At 42.3% G+C, this 18,704-nt stretch overlaps 1 protein-coding gene across 4 annotated transcripts in view; it reads right to left on the reverse strand.

Annotated features, from left to right (window-relative positions):
• Positions 1–17,342, reverse strand: part of PANK1 (pantothenate kinase 1) — a 41,873-nt gene extending 24,531 nt beyond the window's left edge. Inside the window, exons 1-4 of one of the 4 annotated variants that reach the window (XM_077784632.1) lie at positions 17,212–17,342; positions 10,686–10,772; positions 9,386–9,456; positions 6,025–6,137 (exon numbers count right to left, since the gene is read on the reverse strand). In XM_077784632.1, coding sequence (XP_077640758.1) covers positions 6,025–6,137; positions 9,386–9,456; positions 10,686–10,772; positions 17,212–17,274 — 334 coding nt within the window. In that variant the 5' untranslated portion in view covers positions 17,275–17,342. Of the gene's footprint in view, positions 1–689; positions 771–1,141; positions 1,479–6,024; positions 6,138–9,385; positions 9,661–10,685; positions 10,773–17,211 lie in introns of those variants that run through there. The other 3 variants (XM_021539422.2, XM_031505257.2, XM_021539431.2) reach the window with 3 other exon arrangements.
• Between the last annotated feature and the right edge of the window lie 1,362 nt (positions 17,343–18,704).

The following is an 18,704-nucleotide window of genomic DNA, read 5'->3' on the forward strand; positions in this document are numbered from 1 at the left end:
CTGGCTAATATGCAGTCCTGTAGAAGGTGCAGCTCTTTAAGGCTGTTTCTGAATATTTTGTTCTGTTTAACCAGAAAAGGTTGTTTGTTGTTTTTTTTTTTTTTTTTAAATATTCACTTCAAAACAAAGGAAAAAACGCAAAACCCAGAGTAACTGAATGGACACTACTTTGAACTGAGTAGAAACATCTTTAAATTTTAGCAGCAGGCAGCTATGATACTGACTATCCCTATTATCCTTTTGGAACATGCTGAACTTGCAATAAAGAACCAAACACTTGTGGGTTTATATGAAGGGCTAGCAAAGTGAGAGTGAAAAGAAACTTTTCCCCCTAGGTTGTTTTACTTGCAGGGTTTACCATGGAATTATTCAATATCCCCAAGTAAGCAAGACTACTAATCAAGAAACCATAGAGAACTAAGGAAATATAGAATTAACAAATAGGACGTTTGAGTCTCAGCCTTAAAACCAAACCCGAAATAGATAACCAGTTTATGAACACTTTCTAAAGGAGAAGCACATTACAAATTTAAGCTGTTTAGAAATATCTTTCCCCGCCAGTCCGGGCTCCCAGATTCACTTTTTCCTTCATTCTAGCAACGCCTGGGAAAGGAGCGCACACTAAGCCCGCGGAGCCTTCCCACGCTCCGCAGCGCCCCGGTGGTCCCGGGCGGCCCGGCGTTACTCACAGTGTTTCTTGGGCACTATGAGCTTCATGCGTGCGGCGGGGAGGCGGCGATTCGGGCAGGAGCCTGGGCACCGCCCGACGCGCTGCTCGGCAAGGAGCGGCCGCCCGCCGCCCGTCCGCGTTTGTGCCGGGCCGCCGCTCCCCGCCCGCCGCCGCCCCATTGGCGCAGGGCGGGCCCGGCCCACGCGGGAGCGGGGCCGTGCCCGGGCGGCGCCGCCGCATTGGCCGGCACGGGGCCCTCGCTCCGCCCGCCGGCAGCCGGCGCTGGGGGGCGGAACGCCCGCGGCGCGGAGCCGGGCGGCCGTCAGCGCGGCCGGGCGGCGCTCCGCAGGGAGAGAGGGAGGGAGTGGCGCGGGACCCGCGGCCGCCCGACACCGGGCCGGGCTGCGGCAGCGCCGCGCGGCGGGGGCCGGGCCGGCGCCGCTCCCCGGAGCCGCCGCGGTCATCACTTACGTGGCCTGTGCCGCCGGCCCGAGTCCACCCTCCGGCGCAGCCTGCATTTCTTGGCCGGGGAGCCGTGGCTGAGCGGCGGCAGCTCCGGGCGTAGCAGCAGCGGGTGCGGCGGCTCCCCGCAGCCGCCGTTGCTGAGCGGCGGGCCCGAGGGGTGGAAGCCGTTCTGCAGCAACCCGCCGAGCAGCGAGCAGGACGCGGCGGCGGGCGGCGGCGGCCCCGCCGGGGCGGCGGGCTGGGCGCGGAGCTGCTCGCCCATGGCGGCAGCTTCTCCCCTTTGTCTCCGGGCTCAGGTCCGGCTGGGCGCGGCGAAGCCTCCGCTCATGCCGGCGCCCGCAGCTCCGAGCGCTGGGATGCGGCGCCCGCCCCCCCGCACGGCGCAGGCGTCCTGCCCGCAGCGCGCTGCAGAGGGGCGGCCGCCGCCCTCGCCGGGGACGCGGCGACCCCCCCGCCCGGGCAGCGTGCGCGCTCCCGGCGCCGCGCCCCGCACCTGCGGGCTCCGCCGGCGGCGCGCCGGGGCACGGGCACCGCAAACTGCCCCCGCTACAACTGCGGCGGCCGCCACCCCGCTCGCCGGTGCGCGCTGAGCAGGCTGCCCCCGGCACCGGCTGCCAGGTCATTCTCGCTTCGGCGTGCCATGGCGCACACTCGTATGTGACTCGGGTATCTGTGAGTCGGAGGCCTCGGTGCGTGTGCTCCCAGGTAACGCCTGGCACCTCACACAGAGTTACTTGTGCATCGGTAGGAACGTTCAAGTTTTTGTCTACGAAAGTTCAACTTTTTGTCTACATTGTCTCGTGTCACTCAAACGCTTAGAGGGACTAGTGTGACCTTGAATGTGTCCTCATGCTTTTTTAGTATGTTGGCTTTCACTGCACAGCACTGATAATCTTGTGACTGTGATTTATTCTTTGACCGCTGAGATATCAAAGTACAAAAATGCATTTTCTGAATGGAATATATCAACTCTCAAGTGGAAACTGGATGAACTGTGCTCTGCTGTCATGTGTAGACTTGAAAAGAAGTACTAATTGAATTTTGCTTTGCACATGAAGGTCATTTCTTTATACAAACTGCCAGTCACGATGGCTGTCCTTAAAGTAAAAACACGTCTCATAGTGGCTCCTTCTTACACCTAGAATTAGTACAGGACATGAGGCCTCCATGGTAAAACTCATACCAAGAATTCAGAACTATTATAACTGCCTCCAGAAAGGAGTACAGCATTAAGAAACTGCTTCATGGGAGGTAATCTGGCATTCTCTCCACTTCTTGGCTGGGACCAGAACATTATGTTTAGGTAACTGGGAGCAAGCAACAGAAAAACATGCTCACCAAGTTGGGGAAAATGAAGAAAGACTGTTTGAGAACAAAGTAAAATTTTCTTCCTAAAAGCTTGCAAGTAATATTCTGAAGATTATTTAAATACTTAGAATTTTCTTAATATTCTCATGCATAAGCACTGGTAATTAACAGCCCCAAAGCAATTGTCCTGAAGAGGGTAACAAGGAAGACAGACTACAAACATTTACTGCTACATGGGGGCTTATTGCTTCCAAAACAGTGGAATTCCTTGAGAAGTCCCTAATTTACCGGATTATGTTTAAACTACAAAGCAGAGGCTGCTGCCTGGACTGGCACAGACCTTCGTCATTTAACAGCAGATCTAGGCAGCTGGCTGGGTACACTTCATGAAATTGTCAAGTCTAACCTCTTGGGGCATGAGGAATCCTTGCTGCTACTGTCCCCAGCTGGTAACAGTTGTCCCTTCTCACAGAAACTGACTGCACATACAGCCAGCCCAATATGGAACAGGAGATCAAACCTGTTTATCTCTGCATTTGCTGGGAGCCGACACATGAGCAGTTACTGTATCTCAGCTGAAAGGTGACAACTTTTTACTTTACTCCAATAAAAGCAATAGCACCTTTAATTACACACTTAAATTTTATTCTGCTAGAAGAATAGTCCTTCCACTGACTCACTGGAATACTGTACTCAAGTACTGTGTCAAATTTTAGGCTTCTAAGAAACCTTTGGAATAACAAACAGAATGAAATGAAAACATCAAGTTTTAGTCTGTGAAATGAAAGATTTCAAGGGGTATACATTCTGGAACAGGTAGCAGCAAAGGAAATCATCACAGTTGTTGAGAAATAAGAAAATTCGTAAGTTGCAACTGCAGGAAGGGAAATTTACTTTACACTGGAGGCAGACATTTCCTAGCATGAACTTAGACAAGGATTAGACCGAACTGGAAGCCTTGACTGTTCATTGGTGGCATGTTTTTAGAAGAAGCTAAGTATCTGTGGACAAATGGTAATGGTTTATGTAGAACCAAGCCAGACTTGAAGCAAGGAGAAGGCACCTTTCTGAAGTTCCTTCCAATCCTTTATTTCTAATTAAGTATTTCCCTAACATTTTGCTGCTAATTCTGCACAATTATGCCACAGACAGAAGTGGATTGGAACATGTAAAATCTGTCAATGAAGTCATGGCATGTATTACAATTGAAGTTTCTAACACCTTGTGCAACTAAAGTAAAGGTTTTCTCTTCCTTTTACCCTAGCTTTCTAAACAAACCCTGTTTGCCAGATCAGTTTTCAGTTAAACTTGCAAGACAATCTAAATAGAATCTAGGTGCAATATTGACAAACAAAGTCAAGGATGATTTCAGTTCTTGCACAATAAACATTTACTCCATATTTCTGTCTTTCTTCTTCAACTGAAGCAGGTGGAAGCTCCTAGTTTGTATTTTAAAATATTTTCTCACTGTAAGCCAGCGATCAGGTGGGAAAAGGACTACAAACACATTGTATGCTCAACAATCCAAGATACAAACGACCTTACATCACTGAACAAGTCTGCTGTACTGATTCACTGTATATTATATATTTGCACAGTCAACACTTCATGGATTATTCCATATCTGCCTGTGCTTCAGACACTCAGCTTTCTCCCACCTCTTTTTATTTGTTTATAAACACAGAGGGCAGTGTGTAATTCTCTCTGTCAGTTTCAGCAAATTATTGACTCCCTTGCAGTTAGGATACTCTGTCATGGATCAGAAGTGCTGTGCTCCAGGTGTTACAGTTTCAAAACCAATGGAACTGGAAAAACAAACAAACAAACACACCACCTTTTCACGCATATTATCTTCAGGCAGCCTGGCCTGAAATTTTTTAGGAGCCTCTGAGCGTTGTATCTCCCTCCTTCATTCCATGGGACTCCTGTATCTAGAAGCTAAAATAAGTATCAAACAGGTGCAGTCCACATGTAAAGCTGTTATCCAAAAACAACAACCAAGAAAAGATTTTACAGAGCACCAGTGATGTTATTTAATTCAAAGCTAACCAGCTATAAAGGTTTGGTCATATTCTGGAGAGAAGTGGTAACGAGACACATGCACAAATCTTCTCAAACTACACAGACTGCTTTATGCAATGCAAAGAATGTAAGGAAAGAGACTTCTGCTATAGCTGCCTTAGGATTTCTATTCAAGCAGCTGCTGGCACTCTGCCATTCCTGCTTATATTTCTATACAAATTATTTCCATGTTTATCCTGTTTCTATATTGCAGGCCAGTACACTAGTTCTTACTTAATTTTTCCTCTTTGAAATAAATCAAATACAGTAAAGCAGAATAAACTATTTAGAACATTCCTCATTAAAAAAAAAAAAAAAAGATACTGTTGATTTGTTTTAGGTATATTCACATATTGCACATATCAAATAGAAAGTGCCAAGTCTGAAAGTCTGGTATTTCTTCTCAATTTCTCTTCAGAACTGGAAAAAAACCCATACTGTTTTGGTGTATGCAGGACTTTTGGTAGACACATATTTTTTCAAGTTATTTTTCTCATAAATTGCAGGGCTAGAAGACCAGCAGTATAACATAATTATATAATGACAAGTGATAGATGTGTAAATCAAATGGGACAAAACAACCCTAAAACTGTGTAAAATTCTTACCTGGAAAGTGCAATGTCAGAGTACTTAAAAATGGACCTCTGGAATTATTGGTGTGACTCAGGAAAGCTAAGGAAGTCTTACTATGACAACAGCTAGCTCACATGAGAATTCTGCTTCCCCCAAACACTAATGCATCAGAGAGGGGAAACTGACTGCAAATGACAGAGGAAATGAATGGCATAAATTTAGTCATATGCCTAAATCTTTGTCTGATTGAGGCCAAGGAAGATCATATTGAGACCATCCATTCCTTCCCTTTTCACCCACCTATTAGTACAGGCTTCTTTCAATTATGCCTTCTGTGGCACTTAAAGAACAGCTGTTGGTGTCATGAAGAAAAGCCCTGCATAGAGGGAAAGCTCATCTCCCCCTGTCTTTCATCAAGGGAGACAAACACAGAAAAAGGCACTCTGCCTCAACTGGAACGTTGCTTTGGCAGTCTGAACAGCCCTGAGGAGGAATGCTCTTTCTCTTTGTTGATGATAAATAGATCGCTCTCCTAGCCCAAGTGCCAAGCTCAGTGGCCAGGCAAGGCAGCATGAACGCTACCTGGAATCTTGTCTGGACTAGGACACAAAATTGTTTGGGGTGGAAGGGACCTTAACCACCATGTAGTTCCAAACCCCTGCCACGTAGAGGGACACCACCCACCAGATCAGGCTGCTCATGGCCCCATTCAATCTGGCTTAAACGCTCCCAGGAATGGGGTACCCACAATTTGTTTGGACAACCTTTTCCAGTGCCCCACTATCCTCTGAGTAGAGAATTTCTTCCTAACACCTAATGTAACGCCCTCCTCTGTTCCCCCTCCTCCAATCATTATCTGCCTGTGTAACAGACGACTTACAGATCTAACAACAGCCAAGACTAGGGAATAAGGGTCAGAAGAGTACATAGGTATAGGTTGGTCTTACCATCTTGCCCATCCTTCTGGCCAGACTTTGCAGCAGTCCGAGTAGTTTCTACAGTTCTCCTCTGGCAGTTCTGAGATGAGATTAGGGATTGTGGTTGCTGTCTTTCATCCCAACTGAAAAAAAACATGCCGCAGTCACAAAGCAGTGATAACCTTCTCTCTAAAGCCTTCCCTGCCAATACCTCTGTTTCTATGTCCAACTGGATAATTATAACTTAGTTCACACTTACTCTCTCCAACTTTAACTGATCCCCGGCAGTTAAAGAGCTGTTGGTGCTCTTCTTTTACAGGAAACAGAAAATGTAAGTGCCTTAGTTCAGACATTTCAAATAAAATTCCCAACATGTATAGCATTTAGGGTCCTTCATTATTTCTTTGTGAAAATAAAGCAGCTGTTGGAGGTGAATAATTTTTTTTCCCATGCCACAGTTTATATTCTGCAGAGAACTTTTTTAGAAAGAAAACAAACATGTAATGGACTCTTAGGTATGTAAAAAAGCTAAAAACCTAATTTCCAATGCACTCTCCTTTGCCCCATAAAGTCTACCTTGTACCCAAGTATTTGGCTCAGTGTACTGCTGCTTATCTTAAACTATCAAACTTAAATATACAAAATGTGATTGGAAAACACGCAAGTTCACAACCCACTGATTGAGAAATAATGTTCATCATTATAAGAAAAAATAAATTATTGCAACAAGTGGCAGAGCACTTAGTAGAGAAAACAATGGCCTTTGCTCCTGACTGTTCCCCCACAGACAATTACCCTCATGTATGTGTACATACTGGTTTTGCTCAGCTGAATGTCTTCACTTTCTTTTCAACTCAGCATTTTCATGTGGTCCTTCACAATGCAATCAGGAGGTAAGTGATAGTTTCAAAACAAGCACTTTGAAATAATGAATGGCTGCCAAGTACAAAAGACTACCTCATCCTTATTCAGCACTGCCACATCTGAAGAGGAAGAGAAACTGGTTCTCCTATCAACAGCTGCACAAGAGACTTTTTACTTGCATTGCTCTGTACTCCCAGAGCTTAAATGCTGACAGGAAATTTCCATGGATATTAATGAAAATTAATCAGGTAACAACAGGGAATCAGAGGGAATCAGATTTCCCATGCCTGTGTTTGAAGAGATAAAAAAAGCATCTCTTTAAACTATTCTAACTGCACACACATAACCTCCAATGCAGACAAAACTGGCTTACTCCTCTAACTCAGGAGGGAACACACAGTTCCATCAGAGCCTAGAAAGGACACAGAGGTTTAATTTTCCTTCTTCTAAACTAGCCCAGGGATGGGAATTGGTGTAAAATGGAAACACACCACACCTTTAGTATTTCTGCAGTAGCAAGGAAGCATTATGTCTAAGAGAACATTTAAGCACAGGGTTTAAGTCCAAATAACACAACTCATCTGGAGCTAAAAATTTAGTAGAATATGTGCTTTCAGAAAGATAAACCAAAGATCTGTTTAGGCTAAAAAAATATTATTATGTCCTTGTGAGTTTAAGTTGAAATCAGAGACAATAATAAACAAATGCTAATATTTTTAAAAATACCTTTGTAATTCAGTTTTTTGTAGGAAGGAGCTATGCTACAAATGACAAATTTATCCTTAAACACTCCAACTACCTGGTAACAAAAAAGGGAAACAACCTTATGCTAGCATTGAATGGGTTTGCTATAGTTATATCTTCTGAATATTCCCCGAATATTTACCTTAAAGTATGTTCTGTGGTGTGCATTTTATTATGTTCAAGAGGCCAATTTAGACCTTTCAGGTTTTCAAAAGGTCAATACAAACTATGTGTACACTAAAAAAGAATACCAGCACTGTAATTATAGACTCCTGTTTTTTCATTAGATATATTGTGAAAAAACCTCAACCATTGAAAGGAACTTTCAGGGGCTCTTCTGCATAGGAGGTGATTTGTATTTCACTGCAGGGATCTTAGTGTCACCAAAATATTTGTTTTTTGTAATAAAACATATCTAATACAAACATATGCTTGGTCTAATGGAAATTTAAAACTCAAAGATACCATACGGGTGATCAAAACAAGTTCTTTGGCTCAATTATTAACATGGAAGTGTCTAAGAAATATATGCCAAGTACCATGGAGCACAAAAGATTTTGTATCTTGTAACATATGGCATAACACCCTGGGATGTTACTTTGACACTCACTCACATTTAAAGTTCTGATTATACACATTTATTGTTCTTTTCAACCCAAAATGGTAAATCAGACTCCTTGATCTCATGAACACTGATAACCAAATCTATTGTATTTATCCTTAATTTTGACATGGATGTTAGATAAAAAAGCTACCACTTCTTTTGGTGCCAGTGATCTCGAACATCAAATGAGAAAAAAAAAGCATTGTGTACCTCCTGTAAAACAGGACACAAAGAGACGTTTTCTTCAGTTTATGAAACCTTTTTATATTCACTGAAAACAGAACACATGCAGCAAAGATATCTAACTCTCATATTTTTTTCCTGGCTGCTCTAAAAGTAGTAAGCACCAACTGATTTGCTTTTTCTTCATTTATAAAATTTAATTAATATACCAGAGGAGACATGTCTCTTATCTTCATTCCATTTCCTCTTAGAAGAAAAGGGGGAACCAAACAAAAAACCAAAACCAACCAAACAAAAACCAACCAAACAAAAAACCAAAACACAGACACACACACACAAAAAAAAAAAAACAACATAATTTCGGTGAACTAGAAAGTCTGTGATTAAAACAAAAATCCCAAAAGTCACCACCCCTAATCACCAACCAAGTTTAGATTTGATTATAAGCAGTCACAGCATAGACTGACATAAGGAAAAAGGAAGAAGACAAAACATAGTTCTGAGTTTAAATAATTTTCACCTACATAGTGCTCTGTGCACACAGATCTTCAAACCCTTTACGAACTGTGAATTACTGCTCTTCTCACCTTCCACTTAAAGAAAAAAAAAAAAAGGAACAATTCTAAAATAAGAAGTAGCAAGAGAGCTGAGAAAGGACTTGCAGACAGTTCTCACTTCCAAAATGAAAGCTGTATTTGGATAAGTTTGGCCCAAACCAGAAATTTTAATGTCCATGCCCCTCAACTGAAAAATTTAATAGCAGAATTCCAGAGTCATTCTCAGATATTTAACTCATTTGCCTAGGCAGGGTCAGTGCTGAAATGGAAATCTGAAAGACTTCTATTTGAAAAACATTGGAGTATCTTAATTTTCTTTAAAAAAGAAATTAGGAAACAGCTTCAGTTCCCCAGAACTGAACTGAGAAGCTGCATTGTCAAGAAAATTGGCTATTAATCTAGCAGTGCATTAGGCAGGCTGACTAGCAGTCAAACTTACATTTCATCAGGCAGCGAACAAGCCGTCTTCCATTTGGCATGGCAGTGCCCTGGAAATGCTCCCCTTTCATGCTGTTTATTGGAAACAGGATCCATTTAAGTTTGAATACCAAACAAACAAACTCCCTTGGTTGCAGTTTCAGCAAATTAATTCATCAGTATTAGCTTCCTTTGTTGAAATTCCTTGAGCATATTAGAAACACACGTTTTCACTGACATTTCTTGTTCTGCTTGAAAATTCAGTGAAAAGCTGCCTATTTATCTTTGCTTGTACATCCACCCAAGTTATGTCATCTGGCCATTACCAGCGTGATCAAAGTTCCAGGCACACAGGTAATTGACCTCAAAGCACGGTGTTTGAAGTCCCTGTTTGACATGATTTGTGTTATTCTCTGCGTCAATAATTATTTCATCTGTTGTCCGCTATACTTACAACACAACAAAACAAAGAGAATACAAACTACTATTCAGTGCAGCTTGCTTAAGACATTTCTCCTGTCTCGCTACAGGAATCATTTCAGCTATTCTAACAAATAGCCTACTTTCTGAGAATAAGGCTGTATAGGTATCTGCAATAATTATGATTAATTTCAAATGTTACTATAAACTTAAATTCTCAATTTAAAAATCATAGTTGAGAAACATGAGCTTTGCACTAAAATATGCCTGACTTTCCTTTTCATTGCTTCAGCTGAAAATCATTCAGAACTATTAAAACAAAACTGTTTTCCATTTTTGTTGCAGGATGAACTCCCACCATGGAGGTAACATGTGACTTCTTTAGACTGTATGTACACCCAAATGAAACTGAGTTCCCAGGAAACAGTAACACTGAACTTCAATATGAGTTAATAATACAGAGGAAGAACAGAAACTAAGGGAACTGATGGTGGGGAAAGGGAAAGACTAGCAAAAGACTTGCCTATTAAGAGGCCAGAAATCCCGAGTTTATAGTCTGGGTTCTCTTCCCATCATAGGCAGGCATTGGCATTAGTTGTAGTTTCATCAGATCACACCTGCATTGTGCTAGTACTTTACAGCTGCAGCCAAGGAGGAGCGGGGAGGGCATGGAAAGAAAAAGAAACAAAACAGAGAGAGGATTACAGCTAACAGTCTGGTACTACATTAATCCCAAGGAAATATGGCAGGAATCTTCCCATCATCTCCAGATCAATATTCTCAATCAATAATATTCATCAATAATATTCATCAAACTATTTATTAAGAATCTGAAGTGAAAACTGTAATCAGATAAATGCTCCTGTGATGAGGAGCATTCCTGGATGGAAAGAAATACATACCAGATTAAATTTTGCTTGTCCAAATATATTCCTGAGATTCTTGGTGTCCATGGCTGCTTCAGATACCCAGAAGCCAGCTACACCATCCTACCTCAAAAGGAAAAAAAACACATCAGATGGAAGAAATCTGCATACATAATATGCCCTCAACCAGCACTATGGCATAGATTGCAGGATATAGCTACATTTTTATACACCCAAAATCATGCCTCATGTTTAGTTGTAACAGCAATAGCCATAAATCTATAGCATCTATTTCTGAGTCACTTGTCTTGGATAATTAGTTTGCCAAGAGCATGAGTCACCAAGTTAGAAATAAGTTAGAGTATGACTAATTTTGGATTTTATACTAATATTATCCTTAAAAATAAAAAGGATTCCTCTCTTCCACACAGATTTTAAAAAGTTTTGGTTATTTTTATAATGCCAAAATGTGCTTTATATAGAATATCTGGATCAAATGTTGAAGTAATTATCTCCCTTTTATAATGCCTTTCACATAGAAGGATCTCACAGTAATTTTTAAATGTATGTGTGTTCTTCAGTGATCCACATACACAATGAAGTGAGGCAGTATGACAGTACTTGGCAGCACCGTACAAAGCACCTGACTAAAACTGAAGTCAGATCCTATAATATGTTTAAACATGACAGGAAAATTCAGATGCACAAAAGTGAATTAGCAACAATGGAATTTCACCATTTACCTCTCAATTTTTGCAAAACAGGGTTTATTCTGACTACTGATGGTCAGATCAGCCAGTACTTAGTCGCACTCAACTTTTCCGTTTCTTCAGATTTCAGCTGTGAGCAAAGTTTCAGTAAGGAAGCCTGTCCCATTTCAAAATTCTGCTTATCCTTTACTGCAGCATGTTGTGACAACATCAGGCAGGGCAGCATCAAATTGAGAACAAGATGTTAAACTACCTTCAGAAACACTCTTCTAACTCTGCAAGTCTGGATATGCTCAAAGGCTGCAATCCTGGCAGGCACCTGCACATTCAAGTCCTTGCTGAAGAATTGCCAAACATGCAACTTTACAAACAGTTCAGTCTTTCCAACACTGCCTAAGACAAGAGAAGCAGCCCTGCCCTCCTGTCCCACCAGCATTTCTGCCTGCTCTTCTGCTGCCCCAGCATCTGTTTGGCCACAGGATCTACTGGACAATTTGGCTAAAAATAATGGCATTAGAATGTGTCAAAAAAATTATACTGCTCATTAATCCACCCTTTGAGAAGAATTGAGACTTCATGAGTTTTCATAGCCTTTCATCTTCTTCACTTTGAGTGAAGAAGACTGTGTTTCTCTGCAAGGGCTGCAAGGAGCACTGCAGTCCAGTTGCATGGTACAAATGCAGACTCTTCTATTCAGGACTGTGTTTTTGTTTTATGCAGGCCAGTTGTCTAGCATGCATTAAGCTCTATGCCTTCTGTTTGTTTTTCCTCCAGGATGGCCAATGTCCAGCTGGTAATACAGTAAAATGTAAGCCCTGGCCATTTCCTATTGTCAAAGAATCATTATTTGCCAGTCCTTTAAAGGTACGTCACTGGTTAAGAAATTGGTTTTCTCAATGTCTTGCCCTTTTATCATGCTGTAGGATAACCAAAACTAGACAAAACTGTTACCCACAACTAGACATTCATTTTGACATCTAAGCTAAGAGGCTAGGGAAGAAAGGAAGAAAGCAAGGCTCCTCCTGTCCGAGATTGGAGCACCACGACGTTTCCTATTACCATCTGAGTAGTAGCTGCCTCTGGGCACTTTTCCTTATCTCCTGTTAATAGGCCCATCAATGTCTTGCCACATGACTCAGAGATAACACTCTCAGGAGCCAGTTCCGTTTAACAGGTGATTAAGGACACACCTCATGACTCAGAATAACATCAGCCCGTTGTGAGATGCACCGCCCAGGGGGGAGGAGCTAGGCATTCCCACCTGGATAAAACTGGGGCTTTCTAGACAGAGAGGCAGCCTTTCCACAGGTTACTGAGAAGACACAGCAACCGCATCTGCAATTCCAAGAGGACAGCAGCCACTCCAATTTGGACTGCTACCAGCACACTGGCCAAAGGGGTGTCAGGCTGTATTCTGACTTTGTCAGTGGTCTTCCTTTTGTATCATTGCACGTATTTTTGGTTTTTTCCCTTTTCCCAATAAATTGTATTTCTGACTTGGAGTCTCTCACTGGTTTTGCTTTCAAACCAGAACACCTCCAAAGGGTAATCTGGGATACAATTACATAGCTTAGCTGTACCATGTAGTTTAAGTGCACTTCCAGAACAAGAATTTAACATAGGCCTGAATCCATTCTGAGTGTTTCTCAGGACAGGCTGTACAGGAAGCCCAAGTTAAAACATCTGAAGGTCAGTGGTGTGACTTTCCCACTCCAATCGCATCTTCACCTGAGTTAGAGCAGCTGAGTGCCCAAAGCCAGGGTGACATTCCAAGGAAAGGTATATAATGTCAGGGAATGGCACTAATTCCTGAGATCAAGACAGATGTTTGACATTTGGCAAGAATAAAATAAACTCTGTCTTGTGTGTCAGAGCCAGCAAGATGAGTAATACTACACTAAAACATAGCCTGCTCCTTGGATTTACCCCAGGTTATTTGAGCAGTACATGTCTTGCTCTTGACCCACTTCTTTATGAAGCACCTTATATTTCTGAGACACACAACTGTCCAGTCCTCTGGCTTCTACAGAGAACTTACAGATGTTTGTATGCATTTCTTTACCGGAATTCTTTCAGCTTCTTCACCTAAAAGCTATATATCTGACATATATTTAGTGGTATCTTGGCCAGTTTTCCTATTTCAGAATTGCATTACTCCAGATAAGTATTGAATTCATGTTCCAATTTATTTATCTTGTTAAGCTTTTAGTAAGATGACAGAGTAACAATTGAGAATGTAACTTTTAACAGAATGTCTTTGGTAAAATTTGCTAGGGCTATTCTGAAGGTTCTGGGGCCATTAGACAGCTATTTAGAGCCTGCATTTTACACAGAACTACAAAAAAAAAAAAAAAAAACCACCTAGCAATATTCTTCAAAAAGTAATACTAAGGATTAAAGCTTGAATTTCTTACACCATGAAGAATTTCCACAAGCACCTTGGAAGTGAAGTAAAATTTCTGAAATGTCAATTGAAATAAAACTCAAACATATGTTTCATTTTAAGCAAAGCCAACCCAGAGATTTTACCATCAAATTATAGTAACCCTTGTTGGTATTTATACAGCTCAGCAGATGATTGAAAAAGAATCAATAACACATGGGGAGAAATAAAGTTTTACTAATAAGACTTGGAATGCACCTCCAGCACACTGGAGGTGTACTCTTAACCTGGAGCTAGCACACTGTCTGCAAATAAAATAGTTAACATCATGTATACAAAAAAGCAGCAACATACCTGGGTTCAGACCTGGAAGGTAAAAAGACATTATGCAAATCTTTGTAGAACTTAGGCACAGCTTTAGAAATAATAAAAAAGGGAAAAAAAAAAAGCAGGCAGCATTTCAAGAAACCAAATAAAAGTTGGATGCACACTTCAAATACTCTTCATGAAATATAAGGAACATACATAAAAAAAACTTCCTGAACTGGCAAGTGTTTCTGAACTGTATCTTCTGTATCAACAATACAACTGAATTTTTATGACAAAAGGTTATAAGAACTTGAAATCCACAGGAAAACTAAGATGCAAGATCCAGACTATGGGATAACAGTGCCAAAGCTCATCCTGATTTACACTCAGTACAGTATTCAATTTAATATTCCACCTGTAGAGCCACTTCTAAGAGTACGTCTGAGGTATCAGTATAATGCTGACTAGGAGGAAAGGATATTAACCAATTATTCAATACCAAACACCAGTCTTCCTGCTTGTGGATTCTCTGTCAACATTTCCAATTACGTGATTACCAGTAACTCAAAAATGCCTCATTTACAGGACTCAGCATGATCACAACCCAAAGGGTTGTGACCCACAACTGGTTTAGCTGGGCTGGTGCTCATTTACTGGGGCACAACAAATGCCCCACTGACTATATTTAGCTATGGAAAAACCATCTATGGACACTTGCTCCTAAAAATCACACAGCACACAATTTAAGAGTAGTCATCTTTTCTCATAAAAATCACACAGAATAAAATTGTTGACTTTATATTTTATTAATTATATTATTATTTATTATTCTATTACATATTATTATATTAACAATAGTTTTACTATTGAATACACACATCTTAAACACCTAAAAACTAACAACACCATTTCATCATATGACTGCTGTCAGAAAAAACAGCTGACACATTTATAGGACAAATACCTGTGTCACAATGTGAAAACAGTTCTTACCATTTGTGAGAGGTAGAAGGTTCCGATTTCAAAATGCAAGATCCGACCTTCAAAGCAGTGATTATTTGTATTAAAGCATTACAAAGAATAACTCAAAATTTTTGGCTTAATTACAAGATTTAGAGGTTGGTTACAGCTGAAATGATCTCTTTAGTTCATCGGAGAATTATGCAATAATTCAAAGAGGGACAGAAGGAATTCCAGAATATGGGGGGAGAAACAGGAAGACACAGCAATAGCTTTTCTTGTCTCAACTTTCCAAAGACAAAGTCTTTAATTATGCAAAGTGAAAATCTCAGAAAATATATTTCAAATGTCCTCCTATCTAAGACAACATAGCTCTTGCTGAAGGAGTAATACTCTGTTTGCCATGCACAGATTTTTATGTGAAGCTTTGAAGATTTAAAAATGGTATGCTGAGCACATGTAGCACATTTTCATTACATAAAACGCCAGCATGGGACCAGGTGGCCTCACTCCATTTGTGAGAAGCACAAGCATGGCAGTATCCAGAGGACAAGCATTAAGGCCTAAGTCCAGCCCCAGATGTTAGAGGTGCCTCCAGCTGCCCATCTGTGATCCTTCCTTCCTTTCCAGGCTCCTGACCAGCTCTCTCATGTTTGAATACGCCCCTGAAGGCCCCTTTTTGCAGTGAGCCTATGATTAATTTTCCAAGCAGTATTTTACATTCCTAGAGCACCTCAAAGGAAAAGCCTCATAACCATCTGTGAGTTCTTTCCAGAAAGTTTCCTCCTACCTCACCTGAAACCCCACAATTACTGAGTTAGCAACACTGGCTATAAAACAGCAGCAGTATTTGCAGACTGAGGACAGAAAGCTCCTGCCTCCCCCAGAGAGGGGGGGGTCTGATGCCTCAGCCAACTGCTCTTCTTAGTCCAGCACCAGAGATCTCCCCGTCCCAAAGCCACCTGTCCCCTGGGGCAAAGCCTTCCATGAGAAGTAGCTCATTGCTTAAAATAGATGATAAAGGGAAATATACCTAAATTGCTAAAGAAAAAAAAAAAGTAAATTAACAGCCTGCAATGTTAGGAGTTCCTAAAATCGGCTGTATGTGCATTAGAAGCCGGAAGGCAACTGATGGGAGTGGGGCAATGAGGGTACAGGATCAAATTAAAGGAAGTGTGAAATGCATCCACCAGACTGTGCAAGTAACAGGATAAATTACATGTACTGCTCTGAAAGACAGGAATTCAAAAGGGCTGGCAGACTACCAGGAGGGTTACACAATGCACCACTTTCTTCCAAGGTATCTCTGTGACAAGGAACAGGAGTGCTCTTGCCAGTCAGCTCCTGCAAAAAGACTTGGCTTGCACCCAGGATGAAAGGCAGCACTGTCAGGGAAGCACAGAAGAACCAAGAGTGATGAGAGAAAACTCACTTGGTTAATTCCCTGGGGAAGGTGAGTGGAGTACAAAGAAACTGAAGCCACCTCTGGTTTGGCTGCTACTCAGGTGTGCTGAAGGATGCTGGGGACTGCTGACTGTGTCTCTCATTACTTCTGACAGCAATGTAAAAGCAAGCTGAGATGTGCTGTCTCATAGAGCATCATCTCACTGTCACGAGTAGAATATCCTCAACTTTTGATGCTTGTTTCAAATATAAGGAACATAAGTTTCTAACAAGTCCTTTATAAAAATCTTTTCCTCTTGTAAGTTCCAAACGTGCTATAGAAGTTGTAAAGAGTTTTAAAAGAAACATAATCAAATTTCAGGGGTGAATGAGTTACTGAATGCTGTTTTAGCAGCAGGTATTTTTGTTGCAACTGGTGTCCTTGCACAAACCATTTTAAGAAGAACATTTTGGTAGAAAGCCATAAAGCTTATTTACATAGATGGAGTTTCACCATCTCCCACTCCAAAGCAGGCTGGATTGGTTATGCTGACCTAATGTTTTCTTTACCATGGTTTGCGTGAGGCTGGAAACACATGTCAGGTTGTGGTTTAGTTTGCCATTTCAGTATCCTGATGGGAGTCCTTTGAGAGTCTAGTTTAACTTATAACAGCACATGCAGTATCATAAAAACAGCTTCAGAAATCCAAAATTAAAACAAAATCAAAATATTGCCTGTACAAGGAACTTTGTGATGCCCTGACTTAGCAAGAATAATGTTCTGCTGGTCATAAACCAAACGCTTTTAGGAATATACCTTGTAAAATATTTCCTGATCCTCAGTTTTCTTTTCTAACAAGTAAAATACAGGAACTTTCATGTTTTCTCCCAGGAGCTAATTTCTTCCCATATTTTCAGAGGTATTCTTAGTCCTCTCTTGGCATGAAAAAGGTGTTCTGGTATTCGGTAACTTCAGTAGTTTGTATTCAATTTAAGATGGAAACCAACATAATTTTTAAAATGTTAGCTGGAGTTTTACAGTATGATTTCAAGAACTTTTCAGTTTTGCTAGCAAACAATTTCAAATTCAACATTGCATCATTTTCTGCTGTTAAAACAGACCAACACTTACAATGTGGCCTACAACCAAATTGAAATATTTTAGTATATCCCTTTTACTGATATGACACAGCCTCTATTTAAAGAAAGATAGGATTTAATGCTAAAGACAACCTCATAAAAACAGCTGATACAAAATCTGTGTAAAATTACTCCTTTGCAGAATTACTTGCTTTTGCTGGCAGTCTTTTCTTCAAATGAAAAACAAACATTTAATTTTGGCAGATACTGACTACTTTCAAGTTACTTGTCCTTTTATTTCAATTCAAAACTGGCAGACATTTCTTATTAAGGTTGAAAGAATTTCTGTCTGATTCTAAAGAGAAACTCGTGCTGATTTTTGTTACCAAGTTCTGTATATTTCCATACCCTGACATTCCAGAAAACTGATGATCTCATTTGCATTACAACATTGTTTTGAAAATAAAGCCAAAGAATTTAGCTCACTGCCGATTAAGAAATTAAATGACCATCATGCAAACCTGGCAACCAGCAACAATTTCTGCCTGGGGAAGCTTTCAAACAAAGGTACCATGCAAGTGTCTTGTAGAGCTGTCACTTGCCAGGACTGGAAGCCAGGGCAAGGCATAAACACATCCTGATCTCAAAGCGGGAGTTGCCCGATTCAGCTGGTCCCTGCTGTGTACGAGGCATCGAGGTCACTGGCCTCTTCCCTCTCACCACCTGCAAGCAATGACTGCCCTGTTTATAACAGGCAGCAGGAGGCCGCGATCGCCCACAGCTCCGGCAAGCTCCGACTTACACTCGTCCTCCTGCCGCACCTCAGAGAGGCCAAGTCGGGGCGCCGCACGCAGTCAGGGCAGGCCTGGCGGGGCCAGGGCGCCTTCCCGCGGCCGCCGAGCTCCGGCCGTCGCTGCGGGGCCGGGCGCTGGCGGCCCCGTGTGGCGGCGGCACCGCGGCTCCGCCGGAGCCCCGGGCGCTGGCGGCCCCGTGTGGCGGCGGCACCGCGGCTCCGCCGGAGCCCCGGGCGCTGGCGGCCCCGTGTGGCGGCGGCACCGCGGCTCCGCCGGAGCCCCGGGCGCTCCGGCCCAGCGGGGCGCGGCCGCCGCCCGGGGGCAAAGCGGGACAGGCGGCCCCGCCCGCCGGGACTACACTTCCCATCGAGCCCTGCGCCGCGGTAGCGCCGCCCTCCCAGGAGGCCGCGCGGCCCCGTGCGCTGCCATTGGTCGG

The sequence above is a fragment of the Lonchura striata genome, chromosome 7 (genome assembly GCF_046129695.1).
Source record: "Lonchura striata isolate bLonStr1 chromosome 7, bLonStr1.mat, whole genome shotgun sequence".
Taxonomy (NCBI): Eukaryota; Metazoa; Chordata; class Aves; order Passeriformes; family Estrildidae; genus Lonchura; species Lonchura striata.